Here is a 22,573-nt window from a genome sequence, read left to right on the forward strand (position 1 = left end):
TACTGTACAAACATTTTTATTGTCAATAAATTAGCGATATGTCAGCATAAAAAAAAAATTACCTAATACTAAATAATTCGAAATAATCAGCAAAAAATCCTCTTTTTAACCAGTAATAAACTAAAAAAAAATATTAAAAAATTCCTTTAAGTCAAACGAACTTTTGTCAAAAATATTTAATTTATGGCTTCCCTTAGCAATATCACATTTCAATTGATTTTTTGAAATCACAAATAATGTCATTCCCTATGTTATAAGTCAAAATGAAAAGGAAAAAAATATTACTACGGAGTACCTCGAGCGGTTATTATTACATCAATATATAAAAAAGATTAAAGACATAGGACCGGGATAAAATGGGGAAATTTGGAACTCTCCAATTTGAAATTTTAGGGTTTCACTTACTGTTTTAGATCTGCAAAAGAAAAGAAAAAATACGAAGTAAAGCTGTGCCTTTACTTCTAACTCGTCTTTTTTTCATTCCAAATAGTTCCAAATAACCTAATTTTACCCTATACAATCTTTCTATTGCCATGCCGATTAATTCAGCACAATCCAATATAGCTTAAAACGCACAATATCAAGTCTTCATCTTTAACGGATGAAAAAATAATCTACCGAGCTTTCAGAGTCATTTTTTAACCAGATAGACAACATAGATTTATGGAAGATTGTAGATGAAATTTCCAGCGAATGAGGCAGTTTAATGTTTTAGTTTGCCCTAGAAGGAATATTGAGCAAAGTACTATTTATTCAAAGTAAACACCTCCCTCCCTATTCATTGAAATATTTATCGGTCTGATTCAAACACTTTTTCACAAATTATATGCAAGGAAAAATCTCTTTTGCTGGCTAATTGTGTTCCGGTATCCCGTGACGTTTGTCATATCTAAGGAAAACCGTACTAAAACTAAAAATTGAGATCCATCTTTAAAAAGATATTTCTATTAATCGTGTCGAGGCATAAAATATGCAAATATCTTGCCCAATAACGGGCTATCCGCTACGTGAATGGCAAACGGGGTTGCCGACATCAAGTTTCCTACTCCACATGAAACAGAAGACAAGGGACAAACGCACAAGTGTGGGGTAGTTTGAATTATCCCACAGTCACAAAGGACGTCACATTCCGAGAAGCACCATCGCCATCTTTTGTCTTTCGAGCGCGCTAGATGTCCGCTTCGTAATCCGGATGGATTTTTTGAATTTGTTCAACATCTCGAAAATATAATACAAGATTTTTTTATGGAATTAGAATAACAGTTTTGAAGAAGACTAAAAAGACATAATTAGAGAATTCTATGCTATTATCTTTCATTTATTAAACAAAAACATCACAAGATAATTCATTTACATTGGTGAAGACCGTGAAGACACATGCATACATGAACTCAAAATTATTTTAAATGTAATCGTCGATAACTCGTCCGGATTACGCCGATCCGGATTAGAGAGCGGGCACTGTATTTCAAAACCCTCCATTTATGCAAAAAAAATAATAAAATAAAATACCAAGTCTCAATGATAAAACGAAAATGAGTATAAAACACTCTTCAGAATTTTTGTTTACAAACACCCTGAACTTCTTGTAAGAATTATCCCGTGGCATTCCAATGGAATGGTCCAATGGCATTGGCTATAGGGCCCGGTTAGTGAATGTGGCAACACTGTATCTTCAGTTCTTCGATAGAGAAGTTTGAGAGAAGTTGCGAGTGTTTGCTCCGTGTTGTTTTCTTCAAAATTTCAGGCCAAAAATTGTGAACCGTATCGGTGAAATAATTGTGTTTTATAATGAACTCTATGTCCATTTTGCATGAGCATTGGGGACAGTGTTGAGAAAAATTCAAGTGCTTGTGTGGTGAGACGTGTTGGGTAGAAAATGTATAGTAAACCTTAGGTTGAGCTGAGAGAAAAACACGCTGGGTGGTCTTTTCCTATACCTATATACATCAGCTCTGTAGCTATATACCGAGCTCACATATGTATTGCATTCATCTCATTTCTTATGCTTATGCCGAATGAAAGAAAAAAAAATTAGATAACCACACGTGGGAGTGCTTATAGTGGAAATTTCAAGTGAATTTTTAGTGTTTTTTTTTTGGGGGGAAAGATCTTCAAAAAAAATAAATAAATTGCGGGAGAGCAGAGGGTGGACAAGGATAAGAAGTCGTTAGGATCAGGTAAGAAAAATTTTGAAATTTTGAATTTTTTTTCCCATGGGGATGGTTTTTTTCTTGGGATGCTGGGGCAAAGAGGAGAAATTTTTCGGGGAAGAGCGTGGAGGGGGGGGGGGAGGGAATTAGTAAATTAATTGAATAATTATAATAAAAGAGAGTGATGTGTGGGGGATATTGAGATGGAGCGAAGAGGAGGGAAAGAGGAAAGAGCGAGAGGGCAAATGTAAAGCATCCGCTCCAGAGTTTGTAGATGTGAGAATGTGTGTGTGAGAGGGAAAAAATAACAACAAAATTCCCTTCTTTTCATCATCGCATCTCTCTTTTTTTCTCTCCCTCCTTCCTATTCTTCCAGGTATTCCACCCATGTGTTATATTGTAATAATGGTGTTAGACGACTGAGAAAAAAGAGGTGGGAGAAAGAGAGAGAGAGAGAGAGAGAGAGAGCGAGTGAGATTATCAAATAGAGACATATTAGCCTGGGAGAGGAGACACACGCACAGAGGGAGAAGAGATGCATGAACTTCCTCGTGTTCCGGACTCCCATGGGGATCACATCGACGAGAAGCTCTTCTCAGATCTCTACGTGAGGACGAGCTGGGTGGATGCAGCCACGGCATTTCAGCAGATCGAGAGCGTAAGACACATTGCCAACAAACAGGGCCACCCACGAAGGCGGCCCCCGAGGCCACCAACACTCACCCGGGCATTATTTTTTTTTTCTTCTATCTTCCTCTTCGTTTTCGGGACTTTTGTTCTGGGTTGGTTGTGTGATGCAGGGTAAAGCAAGAGGACGTCGTCTGGCTGTGTACATTAGATCTGTACTCCAGGTGCACCTCTATTCACTGGGATGCTATCTCCAGAAGCACGCCGGGAAGGTCATCTTCGTGGCCATCCTCGTGCTCAGCTCCTTCTGCGTGGGGCTCAAGAGTGCAACGATTCATTCCAAAGTGCAGCAATTGTGGATTCAAGGTAAGAAAATCCCATTAACTTTCTAACTCTTCCAAGTATTTCTTTTTTTTTTCTCAATTCAAAAGATTTTTTTTTCTCAACTTCAAAATTAAATGTTATTCAATGAATTAATTCAAGAAGCAACATGGTTAAAAAAAATCAAGACCGGTAGCTGCGGTAGCTAATGAATTAATCCAACAAGTTGTTTCGTGTCACCAAAAATTGCTCTATTCTATTTTTAAAGGTAATGCCAAAACAACAAATTATTTAAAAAAAAAATTATTTAATCGTTTTCTTTAAATATTTTTGCTTAATTAAAGGAAGGCTTTCAGGCTTTGCACATACTCTGGCTTTGAACACTTTATATTTTTCCCATGATCCTTCAATGAATCTGAACTAATTTCCTTAGGAAATATTAATTAAAGGAATATGGGAAAAATATAAAGTGTTCGAATTCAGACTGTGCGAAGCCTGAAAGCCTTCTCCTACCTAATTTCAAATTTATTAAAATTTTATTTTACCGTATTTTAAGGCATTGCAAATCCGAATATTATATATTAGACCCACTAGTTCCTTTCATTTCTTATTTTCATAATAAAAAAAGAACTATAAATTTTAGAGTTTTAGGGTCGATTCACCCTTTTCCGCTACTTTTTACTAAAATATTAGATTTAAAAATAGCTGTAATTACAACGTTCTATAAATACAAAATCAATAATTTCACTAGTATAGCAAGGGATTTCGGCCAACAGGGCGGGAATCGTAGGGTAGAGTCAGCCCTTTTGGCCATGTAAGCACTTTTGGCCACCTAAAGTAAAATCACATTGTAAGGCAATTATGAGTTTATTTAGAACAGGAAAATGGGTCTTATTTCGTGACCTCTAATCTAACGAATCAGAAAACCATATTTGGTTTTGTATCGACTTGATTATTTCTAAGTTATTGAAAGAAATTCTCGTCAAGGTAAACAATCACTAAAAAAACATGGGATTCTTAAGAAACTTGTTAATGTTAAGAGAAATTGTTTTGAATTATTTCAAATTTTTGAGGAAAGTATTTGATGTTAATCAATGAAAGTCCATTTCTTAATTAACTAAATTTCATTGTGACATCATCCTTAATAAGATTTTCTAACAAATTAAATGAAAATCGGATGTGGCTAAAAGAGCTTACTTTTTCGGCTGTGTAACTACTTCTGGCCATTCATTTTCCCATACATTTTACATGTGGCGCACCTCGCGGATTTCAGTAAAAACAATCGTGACTTTTGACTAATTTTTACATCAAAATTTTTACATCAAATAGAAATCTCATAAAATTGGTGTTAAAATAAGAATAGGTCTTGTGCTGTGTATTTGTGAAAGTTTTCGAAAGTTATTTCTTCTGTTATTTTATTAAAATTCTATTGGAAACAAGTAGCCAAAAGTGCTTACAAAGTGGCCAAAAGTACTGAAACATGCATAGTTGAATAAAATGAATTTTTCACTAAAATATCCAAAAAAAATTGGGAATTTTCTTGGATTATTAGGAAGAAACGGCTTTAAGGTATCTCTGTACAAAATTTCATTTTATTTAAATAAAGATTATAAAAATTACAAGCACATGAAACCTTAAACTGGCCAAAAGTACTTACTCCACCCTATTCAGCGTTCCTTCTCCCCGCATTTACTGAATTTTAAAAATTTATATTTTTTCGTCCTTAAAAAAATTTATACGAACAATATGTTCATTTGGTAATGAAATTATACTAAGACAAATCGCATATCGTTCTCTAAATACACAAATCCTCTCATTAGAGGAGGGTGGGACAGTTTAATGCAACTGAAATTTGCGTGAAAACTATTAACTGAAAACTATCTGAAAATATTCATGATAATTGCTAAATACTTAATTACTTTTCACCTTAAAAATGTTTATTTTCAAATGTAATGCATGGGTGAAACTACCGCATTCTCCCCTATTTATCTTTTGTAATTTTCCTATAAAGATAATCATATAGCCAAGTTTAATTTAAATTCCATTCAGCCAACTCAGCATCAAAAATGAAAAGCTAAAATTAAAAGTGCAATAGTGGAAACCGGGACAGAATTAGCCAGGGACAGAGTTAGATTAGTAACATTATTATAGTTTTCCGTAGAAAGAATATTGAGCAAACGACTCAGAGGAACAGAGAAAAACAAGAACAGAGGAAAAACAGAGGGCAATATTCACAATGAGCACACTGAATTAAAGGATGACTCATAATCAATTTAGGCAAAGGCTCCCAATAAAGTTTTATAAAACAATATTGAATTGAATTTTCAAATATAGCAAAATTCAACATATCTTGATTTTGTGCAGATTGTTGATTATAATAATTCTCTATCCTTCACTGAGAAAAAAAAGAGGGTGTGATTAACTTTTTTTCCTCACAATTTTAACACTTTTTAGATGTGAAAATATATCAACATTTTTTAATGTTAATTTTACACCTTTTTGAGGGACGAGGAAAAAAAGTTAATCGCATCCTCTTTTTTCTCAGTGAACTCAAATTCAAATTGAATTTATTGTGATATTCACTAGAAGAAGAAGAGTACGAAAGACTGGGATAGGCAAATACAATGCGGTTTAGAAAGAAAGAGTTGGGAATTTTGAATTCAGATAATTCTCCCGATTTCAAAATTGCGCAGCAGGTCAATCTATTTTTTTTAAGTTGAATAAAATTACACAGCCTTTTAAAAGTGGCAGAAAGTGGTTAATCTATCCTAATGCAATAAATTAGATTTGTGACTTCAAAACATGGAACTAGCCGTTTACGGCGACTTTCACTCAGTCAATTATGCTTTAGTTTAGAGTTACAGATCAATTATCATAAATGAAGTCAAATAGGCCCCAAACTTGAATATATTGTCGTGTTCGAATGCATTTAAATTTGCACTAGACCTCCTTAACTTGTCTAGGTCGTTTGTATATTTCTTTTTCATCTGTTTAAATTTGTGACAAGGGGGAGATATTAAGGGTAAATAGGGTAAGTGTGCCAAATTCCGGCCAGCTTGCAATTCCGGCCACATTTTTTGTTCCTCGAATTTTCATGAATTTTTGGTTTTTACATACTCTAGAGATTATACAATGCAAAAGAATAGCAAAAAATGTAGTTTTGACAAACAAGATGACGTGAAAAAGATATTGGAAGAATTTCCGAAGGGCAAAGAACTATGAGAATGAAGGTGGCCGAAATAAGGCACTAAAGCTATGTCAACATTTTTATTTATTTTAAAATGTATTAAGAATGATATTAGAGTAAATAAAGACGATAAACTATCTACAAGGTTCCAAGCAACACTCCTTAAGAAGAAGTAATAAAAATATTCAATTTGTATTAATAATATTGCAATTAAAACTTGAGACCTTGGCGCTTGCATGCAAGTATGCCGAAATTTGGCACACTTACCCTATGTGTACATCCATCTCTTCTATAAAAGACTTCTTCAGCACTTCCACAATTTTGAAAAAAAGACCTTATAAATCTATACAAAATTTCCATCACTAATGTCTTTCCTGTGATTTTTCATATGTTTTAAATTACACATTTTCTCATTTTATAGTTAATTGTGTAAGTCTACTCGCCGACAAACGATTTAGCTTTATTACAATCGAATAACAAAATAAGGATCTATTCTAAACATTTTACTGCTTGAACTCCACGAAGAGATCAGTAAGATCCCTCGATTTTTTTACCCTCAGAAATTTCCACCTTTCACTCGTCTGTGCGTCTAATCGTCTGGCCGTTACCGTTCTAAAGCCCAAATGGTTAGAGATAGAGACTTGGGATCTTTTGGGGACCTCCCATTAGTCAACCCTGGAACCATTAAAATACCTTTCCTTTTCCTCCCACCTCTCCCCTTCCCGTCCAAAACCATGCTTTTTCGAATTGCTGGAAAAGGCGCCGTGAGATTTTTTTTTTTCATTTTTGGATGTTTTATAGATCATCCAGGAATATATTTCGTCCTTATACGAAAATACCGCTGAATCTTTCCTATAATAACGTTGTGAGTGTTTTTGAAAAGATTTCTGCTCGCTTGGTACGTGAGCTCAAGAATATTGACAAGCTCAAGAGAGACGACAATTAAAACGAGTGATACCCAACTCCCCAAATTTTATCCAAGTAGAGACAATAAAAAAATCTTGCATCCACCCAAACTTGAAATGAGGGCCTTTCGCTATCTAGACGAATGCTCTATAACCACTAAGCTATGAGGGCACTGGTTCTGATTGCCTTTGCAACTGATCTTAACCAATTGCCGTGTGTACTTCAACTCGTTTTGACCCATTTCGTGTCTGAGAAACGGCATTATGCGAACAATTGAATCAACAACCCATGTTTTCCATGGAGAATTAATTTTTATTATGAGTGTTTTTTTTAACGGTTTTTGAAGGTCATAAGTTAATAGGGCTCTAGATAGCGTATTTTTCAACTTAATGATATCATGTTTTTGGCTCTTTAGAAATGCCTTGGAATTTCTGACAAGTTTGAACCGGTTCCAATCGGTTATGAACTGATAAGTCATTTTTGTCTGAAATTTAATTCTGTTACCTAATTAATTTGGAGTATCTTGTGCGACTTATGAATCTGTTCAAATCGGTTAAGAATTGATCAACGGTAAATGATGTAAAATTTCTTATGAGGAATAGCACCTAAGTTACGATTTCGAATATTCCGCAAAGCAAGGGACACTTATCTGTTCTTTTTTTCTTATCATTTTGTAAATGTTGTAAATTCTAAAACCTAATCCGATATTAAAATTTAAAAAAAATATTCACGCTTTTTTTTAAATTTAGCAACTTCTAATATAGGAGAAAGCGCGCTATTTTCGGACGACTAAAGCTTCGAACAATTCACTTTTTCCAATGTGTTTTAAATGAATTTGACCCATTAAAATATTGTATTTTAATATCTAGTCCGATGCCTCAAATTTCCTAGAAAGATCCATGGATTAAATCCATGAAGAACATAGAAAAAAATTGCGTTGTCCGAAGCTTGAGTCGTCCAAAGGTAGCGCGCTTTTCCCTACCTAAACTTTTGTCAATTGCAAAATAAACTAGTCAATTTTAAACTTATTTTATTACAAGTCAGAAGCTTTGCAAATCATTTAATACTGCCCCCAGTCTTATTATCCAGTGTCCTAAATAATAACAGGAAAGTACCTGTACTATTACATGCTCTTGGCAAATGGGAACGACAAAATATTTTTCTAATTAACATCAGACAATTTAAAATCGAAAAATCTTCCGACTTTGAACTAAAATGTCTTGTATTAACAACTTCTTTAACTTTTATAATTTCTTTATTTACTTTTCTGTTTGTATGACAAGTAAGATCGTACAATTATGTACCTATAACCAATTTTATTTGCTATTTTATGAAATATAAATTTTACAAGACGACTTTCTTTTACAAGCATACCCTCGAGAGAAATTTAAAAGGTAACAAGCTCGCTGCAAATAACTTATTAGTTTTAAATGCTTAATTACGGCAACTGGTCGTTTTATGTTCAGATTTTCATTAATATTTTTTATGAAAATTAAACAAATTAAATTTGAGATTGTCTTGTATGTTTTCTTGTTGCCATACAAAAGAAATTAAATCTTTTAAGTTATTTAACAGAACCATTCACTCCTTGGGTTGCACTGAAAGTGGGACAGTCTGTAATGAAATTTAATGAATATTTTCATAAAATAGCCTTCTCAAACTTGGAATTAAGCAGCAAAACTGTTGATTTTAATCATTGTGTTTTGGGAAAAATTACAGTAATTAAGGTTAAACTAGTAATTTAAACTTAAAGCTCTCATAAAAACGCATTTATAAAATTTTCATTGAGCGAAATCTTATTAATATATTATTCATTTAACGATATTCGGAAAAAGTATTTAAAAAAAAATACTCGAGCATCATTATACCGATTATCTTCTTGAAATTAAAAAAAAAAACACAGATGGAGGACGATTGGAGGAAGAACTAAAGTACACAATGAAATCACTGGGAGAGACGGGCTCGGCGACACATCAGCTGGTGATTCAGGTCTCCAAAGAGCCCAATGTATCGATTCTGCATACGCACGCATTAATGGTACATTTGGAGGTACTTCGGAGGGCTACTGCAGTAACAGTGCACATGTTCGACACGACTTGGGGCCTCAAGGATATGTGCTACTCAATGAACGCCCCCAACTTTGACGTTCACCTCATCGAGCAGATCTTCGACAATATCATCCCGTGTGCCATAATTACGCCACTGGATTGCTTCTGGGAGGGTAGCAAGCTTCTTGGTCCGGAATTTCCTGTTCACATACCGTAAGTAACCTTTCCTTCTTTAAAATGCGTTCCCTCAATCTTGAAAGAGAACCCCCCGTTAAGAGAGACTTGAACGTGCGATCAGAAGAGATAACAGTGATAAGAAAATTGTGTTTTTCAGGGGTTTGGCTAAAAAACTCCAATGGAGTTCTCTGAATCCTCAGCATTTGCTCAAGAATATGGAAGCACTCAACTATCATTTTCCCTCCAAGACGATTGAGAAGTATCTGAAGGGAGCAGGAATAACTACGGGTTATACGGAGAAGCCTTGCCTAGATTTACGGGATCCACAATGCCCAGAAACAGCTCGCAACAAGAATTCAACTCAGGTGAGTTTTCATTTCAATTTTGATGAACAATCACAAAAATTTGATTCAAAGACTAAACGGTATGAGATAGCAAATTAAGCTTTTTTTAGAATGTCCATGATTTTATCTAAACTTACCGAATAATAGAATTTAATAGCAGATGTGAAAGAAAGTGTTTTTCAGCTTAAATCAATAAAGATCCGAAAGTGAGTAGGGTAAAATTTGGAATTCCGAATAACGCCGAATTCCGGAATTCCAATTAAGACCTCGTATAATTCTCTGTTAACTTGGTAAAATGGGTAAAATACTAATTAAATAATAATAAATACTGATTAATTACTAAATTCTTATTAGATTATATCAAAGTCCGAACTTAAAAATTTGTTTGTCCGAAAATACTAATTTTCCTGAACCAAAAATTAGATCTTGAAATACCTAAGGTAAAGTGACCTCAAGTCGACCGGTTCCCCAATTCGACCGGTAGAGTTTATTCAATTTATTTATACTTGCATTAATATTTGGCGTATGATTGAACATTAATAGGTCACTTATTTCATAAATAAATACGAATCAGTGAAAATTTTATAGAAATTCACCATCAAACATTCAAATATTGACCCACCGGTCGAGTCGAGGAACCGGTCGACTCGAAGGCACTTTACCTTATTATATACTTAATTTATTACCTTCACTTAATTCATATAGATGTTAATGGGGAAACATTAACTTTATAGACCGATCGTTTTACTTTTGAAGTAATTTTAAGTTAATTTTTGAATCGTTTCTAACCCGGTAGAAAAGAACTAGACCAGAGATCTTGTTGCGAAGTTCTTTTAAAATTATGTAATTGTTGCTGCAGCAGAATGAGCAGTATTTCCCTGGAAAATTCCCTAGCTATTCCTAGAGCATTCCTCCAAATTTTCCGAGGAAAAGTCTCTGAATTTTACAGACCATTCTCGAGGATTTCCCAGGTAATTAGAGAATACAATTCCTTCCAGAGATACATGAAAGTTCCGTAGCGAGTTCAGGGGAAATCCTGGGATAAATTCTGTAAAAGTTAAGCTTATACTTCGGGCGAGATTGTTTTCTGGTTGCAAAGTTCATAGAACATCGAATATTTTATAAATGAATAGGGGAATTCAAGCAGTCGTGTAAGGGAGCACCATACGACTCATCAATGTGAGTAACAAAAAGGAAAAGGTTAAAAAGGAAAAAAAAGAAATAAAAAAATGTGGCAATGTGAATAAAAGAAACAAAACGTTAATATGTAATGGCCCCGACCGCCCCGACACACCTTTTAGATCAGGAAAATTTCATGAAGTCGAAAATTGAATCTCTTTCTTTCTCACACGGTTTACATCACGGTAAAAACTTTTAGACACTGACTGACCAAAATATTGGAATAAGTTTTTCTTGGAACAATATTTTTTAGAATCAATTTGTACCTAGAGTAGATATTTGTTTGTTCCAAAATGTTTTCTTTACAGTTTCGTTACAAAATACAGTTACAATTTTGTTAGAGTTTTCTTTTGGAACCGTTTTGATACAGTGGAATATCTACAAATTTGAGTAGATTTCATTTTATACAAATTTGTTCCTGAAAGTTGGAATAGAATTTGTTGCACTCGGCTGTTTTATTCCCATTGTCAGGAACAAATTGGTACATTTTCTTTATTACAATATTATTCATACATCTGTAAAATATTTGTTCAAAAATTTTCGCTGTCCGTGGACGAGGTAATTTTTGGAACCAAATTGTTGTTTATATGGAGAATCTTTTTGTTCCCATTGTCGGGAACAAATTCGTGTAAAAGATTTCGTCTTACTGTGTTATCACACCTGCACATTAAAATTTTAATGTGATTCACATTAATTGTCGCTAATGAGAGTCCAAATGTGTAATTTGTGTGTTTGAATCATTTTATATTCAAAATTTGATCTATTTGTTGATAAAAAGGTAGACTTGGTCCGCAAAATTTGACATAAATTGATTTATAGCATTAATGCGAAAAATTAATGCGATTTTCTCTTTAATTTTTTAATGTGAAAAATATTTATGCTTTATGTAAATTTAAACTTATTTTTGCGGGCCAAGTCCACTTCTTTATCAATAAATAGAAAAATCCCAAATATTAAGTGACTCAAAGACACAAATGACATATTTGGATGCTCACAAGCGACAATTAATGTGAATCACATTAAAATTTTAATGTGCAAGTGTGATAATGACGTTACAGTTAAGGCCTATACTTCAGTCGAGATGGATTTCGGTGGCGAAAGTTCATAAGGAACATCAAATTAGAATCAACTTAAGAGTGTTTTATAAAGACGCATGTATGACGAAATCATATGCTAATGCTGCTAGCAGGAAGGGAAGGGAATCTCGAATTAAAAAAAACGAAACCATGTGGCACGAAAATTGCCACTATTGCATACAAATTTATACTAGACGAGCTATTTTTTTTTTTGGAACAAATTTGTTACTAATATTAGGTATCTTTTTGTTTCTCCTATAAGATACAAATTTATTCAAAAAATTTTTGGTGTCCGTGGACGAGCTAATTTTTGGAACAAATTCATTACTAATATTGATTATCTTTTTGAGTCTCGCAAAATGAACAATATTGTGCCAAAAATTATGGTGTCCGTGGACGAGCTAATTTTTGGAACAAATATGTACCGAAATTTTTTACAGTGTACGTTTGTCTCATTCTTCCGCACTCTTCTTTTTTTTAAAACATCGATACAAATTCAATTTAGCTCAATAGATTTTGGTGTGCGATGCGAAAGAATGAGATAGAAATATGCAAACCGTGTGAGAAAAAAGAGATTCGAATTTCGACTTTATGAAATTTTCCTGATTTAAAAAGTATGCCGAAGCCATACCATTTCGATTTCCGCTTTTCAGAACGGTTCCAAAAGAAAATTCTAACAAATTTGTTACTATATTTCGTATCAAAACAGTGAAGAAGAAAAATTGGGACAAATAAATATCTCCTCTAGGTACAATTTTGTTTCAATTAAATTTGTTCCAAACAAAAATTTATTCCAATATTTTCCTCAGTCTCCGAAAATTTTTACCATGAAGATAAGTTTTTAATTTAAAGAATTTTAAAACATTTGTGGTTAAATTCCGAAAGACAACCAGTTTATTTTAAATTGTTTTAGTTGCTGTCTATTCGGCGATTTTTTAATTAAAACGGAAAAATTAACCTTACACACTGTCAATATCTCGTACAACACACCATTTCCTTTTAACCCTAGACACTTTTCACTTTTTTTTAAATGAAGGAAAATGAATGCGATATTAGAACTTTCACTTTGAAGGAAGTCTCCTTCGTTAATTAATCACTAAATTCTCCCAGGCTCTGGATATTGGGGCTGAATTGACTGGAGGATGCTATGGCTATGCCACAAAGTACATGCACTGGCCAGAGACTCTGATCACAGGAGGGGCATTTCGTAATAAGACTGGACACTTGAAAAAAGTTACAGCACTACAGTCAGTAGTTCAACTGATGGGAGAGCGTGAGATGTACGAGTACTGGAACAATCACTACAAGGTTCATCATTTGAGTTGGAGTCCTGAAAAAGCCACTGCAGTCCTCACAGAATGGCAAAAGAAATTCTCAATAGAGGTAAGTGTCCTACGCCTTGGGAGATTAGAGTCTTGAAAAAAAAAATTCATGTTCCGGGAATTTTTAGGTGAGCAAAATCGTAAAAATGGACGAACTGACGACTTCCTACAACATCTTTGCCTTCTCATCGGCTGCTCTCGATGAGATTCTCGAGAAGTACTCCAATCCCAGTCCCATGGGATTGGCCATTGGTGTTGTGACAATTGTGGTGTATGCTGGAATTGTCTTGTCAAACTTCCAGAATCCAGTCCGAAGTCAAATGGGCTTGGGTATTGCTGGGGTTCTCCTTGTAGGTGTTTCCACAGCAGCTGGTTTGGGTTTCTGTGCTCTCCTTGGGATTCCCTTCAATGCCGCTACAACTCAAGTTGTTCCCTTCCTTGCCCTGGGATTGGGAGTTGATCATTTGTTTTTGCTATCCCATGAGTATTCCAAGCAGACCAATGAAGAACAAACGGCTGGAATTCTCAAAAAAGTGGGATTGAGTGTTTTTGTGAGTGCTGCATGTACAACAGGATCCTTCCTTGCGGCTGTCTTGATTCCCGTTCCGGCACTCCGTCTGTTTTGCCTTCAGGCAGCTATTCTGCTGACTTTCAATCTGGCAGCTGTGGTCATTGTCTTTCCTGCTTTGATATCCCTGGACCAGAGACGAAGACGTGCCAATAAGATTGATTTACTGTGTTGTTGCTTGCCACCGATGCCAGAGAAAACCATCAAACAACACAATAAAGCCGCAGCTTTCCATTCGGACATCCTGACAGAATGCTCTTTTGGGAACTTCCTGAGATTCTCCCTCGTGGAATTCGTAGAGAAGTGCTATGTTCCATTCATCATGAAGAGAATTGTGAAAAGTGCTGGAATGACATTGTTTGCCATTGCCCTGGCTTTTGGTCTCTATGGAACCCTCAAGCTCCAGGATGGACTTGAACTGACAGATTTGGTTCCCAAAAACTCCGAAGAGCACAAATTCCTCCATGCACAAGAGAAACTCTTTGGCTTCTACTCGATGTTTGCCGTAACTCAGGGTGACTTTGAGTATCCAATGAATCAGAAGCTTCTTCATGAATACCACGAAGCTTTCGTTAGGGTTTCACATGTCCGGAAGAATGACAACGGAGGTCTGCCGGATTTCTGGTTGGGACTCTTCCGAGATTGGTTGTTGGACTTACAGAAAGCTTTCGACAGAGATTTCGCTCAGGGCAGAATTACGCAAGAGAGATGGTTTGCCAATGCTTCAGATGACGCTATTTTGGCCTATAAGCTATTGGTGCAGACTGGACATGTGGACAATCCCATCGATAAGAGCCTAGCTACGCAGAATCGTTTAGTGGATCATGAAGGCATTATCAATCCCAAAGCTTTCTACAATTATCTTTCAGCGTGGGCATCCAATGATATTCTGGCCTATGGAGCATCTCAGGTAAATTTTTGTTATAGATCTCAATTTTTTGTGCAATTTAGTACTGACTCCTCCAAACCAGAGTCTACCAAAAATACTACTGGGACCAGGGGCATGACATTTCCTATGTTTCCCATATGTTTCTATCTAGCGAGCCGAAAAAACTTTGGAGTTTATTCGGTGTTTTTTGTCATTGTAGAATGAATTAGCAAAAAATATAAATACAAAATAAAAGCCAATTTAATATGGAATGGGCAACCGAAAATCCCAAATTGGCAACCTACGTAGTTTCGGAGATATGTCGTGAAATGTGTACGAAAACAGGGAAAAATTCACACTAAAACTGGTCACATTTTTCAACTGGGACACTTGCATCAAAAAGCAAGCGCTCTAGTAATGGGTAACTCATAAGAAATCAGAGTGGTACGAGTTACCGGTCCTCTGAAGTAAATCATTGATTCCAAGAGTTCCCTGAAAAATTTATCAGTTCCCCGAAATACACGGCTTCCCTGAAAAATATATGGGTTCCCTGTGAGTCTCTAGAACAAGTGCACAGCTTCCCGGGAGCCTTGAAAAATGTATGGACTCCAAAGATTCCCCGAGGGTTCTCAGAAAAAGTGTATAGGTTTCCTAGGTTCCCATGACTTTCTAAAAAAAAGTGCATAGGTTCCCAAGGATCCCTGAAAGAAGTATGGACTCCCCGGGTTCCCTAAAAATTCTCAGAAAGTGTCTGGGATACCCTGAGGATTCCCATGAATTTGTAGAAAAAGTGAATGGTTTCCCCGGGATCCCTGAAAAAATGTGTGGTCCCCTATTCGTAGAGAAAGTGTATGGGTTTCCTGAGGGTTCCCAGTGAGTTTCTAGAAAAAGTGCTTGTACAGTCAAGTGTGCTAATCCGGGCGCTTCGCTATCTGGATCGTCATGACTAATGGCAAAATCTTTTTGGTCAGTAAAAAATTCAAATTCGGTCAGTAAAAATTGAATATGGCCAGAAAAAAACTTTAAAAAAAACGGAAAAACTTAAATTTGGTCAGTAAAAAATAAAATTTGGTTGGTGAAAAGTAAAATTTGATCAGTAAAAAATCAAATTTGGTCAGTAAAAAATAAAATTTGGTCAGTAATAAATAAAGTTTGGTCAGTATAAAATAAAAATATGGTCATTAAAAAAGCAAATTCGGTCGGAGAAAAGTCAAATTTGGCCAGTAAACTTTTTTTAAATCAGTGAAATGTGACATTTAATCAGTGGAAAATTAAATATGATCAGTGAATAATAATTTAAATTGAGTCAATAAAAAACTAAAAGAAAATCAATAAAAGTTAAAACTTTGCAAATCCGGATAAAAAGTATTGCACATTTCGTATTGCGGAAACTTCGTATTTTAGTACATTTCGTATTTTACCATTTCATATTTCGTCTTTCCTAAATTTTGTACAAAAATTAAACAGGTGCTACTGATAACTTTCCAAAGCACACAAAATTTCCCTTTGCCTCAACAGGCGGTACAGATAACTTCCCGAATCACAGAAAATTGATTTTTTACTGACCAGGTTCTTTATTTTTAACTGATAATTTTTTTATATTTTACCGATCAAATTTCATTTTTTACTGATCAATTTTGATTTTTCACTGACCAAATTTTATTTTTTACTGACCAAATTTGACTTTTTACCGACCAAGTTTGACTTTTCTCCGACCGAATTTGATTTTTTACTGACCAAAATTGAGTTTTTACTGACCAAAATATACGCCGATAAAATTTGATTTTTTACTGTTCAGATTCTTTATTTTTACTGACCATATTTTACTTTTTACTGACCGTATTTTATTTTTTAGTGACCTATTTGATTTTTTACTAACCAAATTTGACTTTTTACTGACCAAATTAAATTTTTTACCGATTTTTTTAAAAGTTTTTTACTGACCATATTTAATATGTCACTGACCATATTTTATTTTTAACAGACGACATTTGATTTTTTACTGACCATATTTTATTTTTTACTGACCAAAAAGTCGCAGCCTTGACCAATCCACTTAAAATAATATTTTTACTTTTATTTCCGTAATATAGTCACTACAGCAGAGGCGTGCAAGAACCGTTGAAACCGAATAAACGTCAAATAAAACATCTTCGTCAATGGACAAAACGCTACTATAACAAACTTATTTTGACGTTAATTCGGTTTCAACGGTTTTTGCACACCTCTGCACTACAGTAACATAATATAACTATTCGAGTTTGAGAAAAAGCAAAAGTAATATTTTTATCTTACTATACGTGTTTATTTTGTTTTTAAGAGAAGTGTTTTGTGAAATGCTCGAATTCACAAGATAAACCTCCCCATAAATTATTTCTTCGCAATGGTTTTAGGTTCCTGCCGGTATTATTACGATAAAGGGAGTAATATCTGAAATATCCGAAAAGAAAATACTCTAGGATTCGATTCCGAAATAAACCAATAAACTAAAGAGGGTATTAACTGTGAGAAGAGAGGACAAAAGACTATCCTAGATAATATCAACTTATTCGGGGGAGAGTCATCGAAAACCGGAAATCGATATCTCTTATCGGTTGAACTCTAGCCCTGTTTCAAGCTTTCAGACAAATAAAAAGGTTTTTAATAAATCAAAAAAAAGATTAAAAAAGAGAATCAATTCCAAAAATTTTCAAAATTAAAAATTTCAAGGCCTTTCACAAAATTGCAAATTTACATAAATCGGGTGTTTATTGACGAAATATTCACCACAACTATAGAAAACTTTTGGTTTTGGAACGAAAGGGAGAAAAAACTTCTCAACTGGAGGGGTCATCGAAGACCGAATGTCCATATCTCGATACGTTTGAACTCCAGTTTGAGTTCGACTAGTCGTAGACCTCTCAAAGAGTTTTCAGTTACTTATGCCGAATCATTTAGAAAATAGAGGGCTGTAGCTTTTTAACTGGTCAGCATCGCCAAATATTGAATGTGAAAAGCACTTCTCCATGTGAAACTCGTTAGTACACCGTAAAATTTTGATTTACAGGGAAATTTGAGACCAGAACCTCGTGAATGGAATCATCAGTCTCCCAGGGACTTTGAACTGAAGATCCCTAAAAGCGCTCCCCTAACATACACCCAGCTCCCCTTTTTCCTCCATGGACTTCACGATACCACAGAAATCAAGGCAACAATCACGCAAATCCGGGAGATTTGTGAAAAATTTGAAGCTCGTGGTCTCCCAAATTATCCCTCAGGTAAGTTTGCAGCAAAGTCTTCAGTAAATTTCAGGCAGTTTTCCAACAACGAAATCTTTAATTTTTGCAGGAATCCCTTTTACATTTTGGGAGCAATACATGAACTTGCGCGAGAATTTGACTTTGGCTCTGGGAGCTGCCTTAGGTATGGCCTTCATTCTCGTTGCAATTGCACTTCTGTCCCTTTGGGGGGCTTTTCTTATCATCTTCTGTGTCGTGGCGACTCTGGTTCAGCTTCTCGGTCTCATGACACTGCTGGACATCAAACTTTCCGCCATTCCTGCCATCATTCTTGTGCTCAGCATTGGCCTCAGTGTCTGTTTTACGATCCACATATCTCTGGTAAGATAAACTTTTACGATTTTTTTTTGTTCCTCATTTCCCATTCTAATTTCACGGACTGATTTCTCCAAATTTCACATGCGCATTTGACTTATCGTTCTGTCTCACTAAACGGTCTCAGAATTATTATTCTTCAGTGGAATTTATGTCCCAATATCTTTTTTTTTACAATTTTATGTGGAAAAACGTAATTTTTTTCTTGAGAGAAATTAAGTAAATCTATGCTCACTATAAGGAGAAGGCATTCAGGCTTTGCACACACTTCATTTTTCTCATATTCCATTCTAATCTTAAATCACACTTCCCGAAAATCTGGGTGACATTCATCAAAGAAATATGATAAAAATCATAAGTGTTCGAAGCCAGAGTGTATGCAAAGCCTGAAAGCCTTCTCTTAGTTGTTTCATTCCTTGTTCTTTTTTATTATTAGTTCAATTATTTTGCATTATTAATCCAACTAATACAATAAAAAATGGACAGGTATTTTTTAGTACAGACTTCAAATTTAGAACATGTAAGAGAAAGTCTGTAACTTAGTACTGTGACTATGGTGCACTTTGAAGTCCCATAAAAGCACAAAGAAATAATTATACTACAATTATTCTAGTCAAACTTTTGATTTTTTACCATTTTCACTATACAGGGAAAAGTAATGTCATATAAAAAGTGATTTAGTACATTTTTGTGCTAAAACCACGCATAAATAAATGAAGATTATTTTAATTCCTAAAAAACAAATTTATTATGAAGGATAAAATTTAGCACATGTCTGTACTAAAAAAAATAGTTCGGCTAATGATCTATAACTCAAGCTCCAGTATTGCAAAAGCCTAAACGAACCTTAAATTCGATTAAATAAATCCTAAACTTGCAAACTATCCATCAACCGTATAAAGTATTTGTTTATTAGCTTTGAACCTGGCACAACGTTAAACGATTAAATTAGAATGTACAGCAAATTTTAAGCAGAAAACTATTTGTATCTGTACTAAAAATACGATATAAGGTAAAGTATCCTCACTCGACCGGATTCCTCGACTCGACCGGTGGATCAAGTTTTGAATGTTTCATGGTCAATTTCTATGAATTTGTTACTGGTTTGTATTATTCATGGAATAATTGACCTATTAATGTTAGATCACACGCAAAATATTATAGCAAATATAAATAAATTGTATAAATAAATCTATCGGTCGAGACGAGGAACCGGTCGAGCGAGGTCATTTTACCTTATGAATATTTTATTGTTCTGCAAATTTTTAAACATTGAAAAAGCAGCAAGAAAGTCAATGTGTAACAAAGAACATGTCCTTAAATACGTTCAAAATCTAGATCCTTTAAGAAATACTTCTTCAATTTGAAGTCAAAATCTTGTTATGGCATAACTAAATGAAAGTAACTAGATATTCAGTAGTGAGCTGCACTAATGGTGCTATACCAGTAAAAAATGGAAAAACGAAATCTTCTGAACATTTTTTTAGTACATGACTATTCTCATGTGCTTCTGCAAAATCGACTTTTCTTTCTGTTGGTTGTTGTCACGACTGTTATCTTTACTCCTCTTCATATTCCAAAACCACCAAACATTCATGAAAGGAACCGATACAAAGAAAAGTTGCCTATATAGAAGCACTTTAAGCAGTCATGTACTAAAAAAAATGTTCAGGAGAAAGTTTGCCAATTTTCTTTTTAATTGTAATAGCGTCATTCGCGTAATTAGTGCAGCTCACTATTAAGTATCTAGTTGCTTTTATCTAGTTACGTTACAAGAATACTTAGTTTTGTACTAAAAATTGAAGTATGTTCCAGGCTAATTTAGCCCAATTTCCGTTAGTATAACTCACAAATGATGCAAAATATTTGAAGTAATGTCAATAAATAAGAAAGAATGCAAAAAATCAAATAATAAAATGTAGGACAAATGTCCTAATTCAAAATCATTTCCAGACGCTTTAACTTTGACAGAAGATTCAACACTTTAAGTTCATTTTTTTTTTTTCTGAAGAGAATTACATAAATTTGCTCCTTGACTCTTCTAGAATGTTACTGTTTAGTGAAAATTTTTTAGATATAATTTGAAAACTTCTTAAATACAAGAAAAATACACGAGTTTAAAATGCTGCTATTGGAAACAAATTAATCCAAATGGAGACAAGGGAAAAGTTTCTAATTGGAGACGAAACTGTGTAAGTGAAACCGCGACGAAAGGATTCCAAAACCTTGTTGAGTTGCTCTTGAGGGTAGGATTTGTTCTTATTCCTTGTCTTTTCTCCTTTATCATCTAAAACAATAAGAAAATCTCTCCAAAAAAATCATATTCCGGGGTTTCCTATTGAAACATTTGCAGACACTTCAGAAAAACCCTTTTTGTTCACGAAATAGGTGATTATTTCATTTGAAAACTTCACGGACCTTTAACAATAAATATTAATACTTAATTTAACTAAAATTAGCCAGAAATAAGACATAAATGTTAAACAAAACGAATAAACAACAGTCACTTTATTGTGTTTTTCATTGGAAAACATGGTCGATCGATGAAAACTTCGATTGTGAAAAGGTAAACTGTTAATTTTTCTAAGAAATTAACAAATTAAAATTTGCGAATATGACTGCATTTTCGCTTTATTTGGAGCAAAATTAACTAATTATTGAAACTGTGGTATAGAAAATATATAAATATAATAATTTAGTACTGTATTTATCATGAAAACAGTGACGTTTCCATTTGGAGTAGCGAAAAATTTCCATTTGGAGCAAGTTTTGAATTAGCTTAATTTACAATAGTAAAAGTTCAGCCATATTAAAAATGATCGTTTCTTAATGGCTAATTTTTTATTTTTACTTTTATCTTTCTGAAGAAGGCTAAAGAATTGCTTTTCAATCATTCCTTGTCTCGTGCCACAGGCCTTCATCACAGCTGTCGGAGCGAAGGATCGTCGCATCCGAATGGCTCTTGAATATGCCGTAACTCCTGTAATCCATGGAATTGCAACAACAACTTTGGCCATTGTGATGCTCTCCACATCTCCCATCGAATTCATCGTGCGTCACTTTTTCTTGCTCCTGTTGTCGGCCGTCTTTGTTGGAGCCATCAACAGCCTCTTCTTCTTCCCCATTGTTCTGAGCCTCGTGGGTCCGACATCAGAAATCATCCCCTTGGCCAATCCCGATCGCATTTCCACACCATCACCACGGCCATGTAGGCGCTCCCGGAAGAGCCACAAAGTGGTCACGGTGAAGGACAGAAGTTTCAAGGATGGCCTAAGTCAGTCCAGAGGACACCACAGAGGTCCAGCGGCCATGGAGAAAGAACCCTCCCTGACCACCATCACGGAGGAGCCGCAATCATGGCAATCGTCAGCATCGTCGATGCACGAAATGCCAACGGGAGTGCGGAACAACATCACCCTCCAACCCGAAGTTACCGTTCAGCAGGAGGGGCAGGAGGGCAAAGTACAAACTGTGACGATACGATCATCGCTCAAGTCGCAGAGTCTCGACCTCGAGACCATCCAGCTGATTTCCCTGACTGACAAAGCCGAGAGCAAGAAGCTCACGCAACCGTCCATCGTCAAGACGGAGGTGGAGCTCGTGACACCCGGATGCTGTTCGGGCAACAGCAGTTAGCGTTCTAAGTGCTTCTATACAGAGCAACCGTAACATTAATGGAATTTAATATTAATTGAACCGATTGAGAGAGAGAGAAAGAGAATTCTATATACGATTGTGTTGCCGGGAACACAGCTATATCTTCAGTGCTTGCAGGCACTACAACCCTTTTTTTATTTATATTTATACACTTTTGTAATAAAGTCTTATAGGTTGAAGATAAACTTTTTGTGTCTTTTTTTTTCTTCATTTGGTAAAGGATCGAAAAATATTCTGAAAGGTTTGGATGAGTAGAGAATTCTAGTGCTCTCCGTAAAACAATTCCTGTGCCATCAGATGACTAAATTATGTATAATAAATTTTGAAAAGATTGTTTGCTTCTGGGACACGTATTGCGAGTCTGTCGTATGCAGTCTTGTTGTAAGAAATGCAGTGACGTTCACAAATCCCAAAATTGTTCACCTTAAGAAATGAGTAATTATCAATATTGTAAGAGGCTCTACTTTAGAATAGTGGTACCTGAATCAGTAAGTCAAGCTCCTTTAAACGACCCAACAGATCAGCAGATTTTTCAAGAATCAACAGG

At 35.0% G+C, this 22,573-nt stretch overlaps 1 protein-coding gene across 1 annotated transcript; it reads left to right on the forward strand.

Moving 5' to 3' along the window:
- The first annotated feature begins 1,678 nt into the window (after window positions 1–1,678).
- LOC129804744 (protein patched) lies at window positions 1,679–22,211 on the forward strand. The gene is made up of 10 exons (XM_055852310.1): window positions 1,679–2,180; window positions 2,530–2,811; window positions 2,954–3,146; window positions 9,098–9,455; window positions 9,577–9,784; window positions 13,129–13,401; window positions 13,469–14,818; window positions 17,823–18,033; window positions 18,104–18,375; window positions 21,283–22,211. Exons 2-10 carry the CDS (start codon window positions 2,689–2,691, stop codon window positions 22,003–22,005), a joined length of 3,711 nt encoding a protein of 1,236 aa, XP_055708285.1. The 5' UTR covers window positions 1,679–2,180; window positions 2,530–2,688; the 3' UTR covers window positions 22,006–22,211.
- The last annotated feature ends 362 nt before the right edge of the window (window positions 22,212–22,573 follow it).

The sequence above is a fragment of the Phlebotomus papatasi genome, chromosome 2, assembly GCF_024763615.1.
Source record: "Phlebotomus papatasi isolate M1 chromosome 2, Ppap_2.1, whole genome shotgun sequence".
NCBI lineage: Eukaryota > Metazoa > Arthropoda > Insecta > Diptera > Psychodidae > Phlebotomus > Phlebotomus papatasi.

What these genes read in the sequence shown, in the direction of transcription:
- LOC129804744 (XM_055852310.1), top strand. Translation starts at nt 2,689, where the DNA reads ATGCATGAACTTCCTCGTGTTCCGGACTCCCATGGGGATCACATCGAC. An exon ending in GCAACAAGAATTCAACTCAG is followed by an intron (nt 9,785 to 13,128) that starts GTGAGTTTTCAT and finishes AAATTCTCCCAG; the next exon opens with GCTCTGGATATTGGGGCTGA. An exon ending in TTACGATCCACATATCTCTG is followed by an intron (nt 18,376 to 21,282) that starts GTAAGATAAACT and finishes CTCGTGCCACAG; the next exon opens with GCCTTCATCACAGCTGTCGG.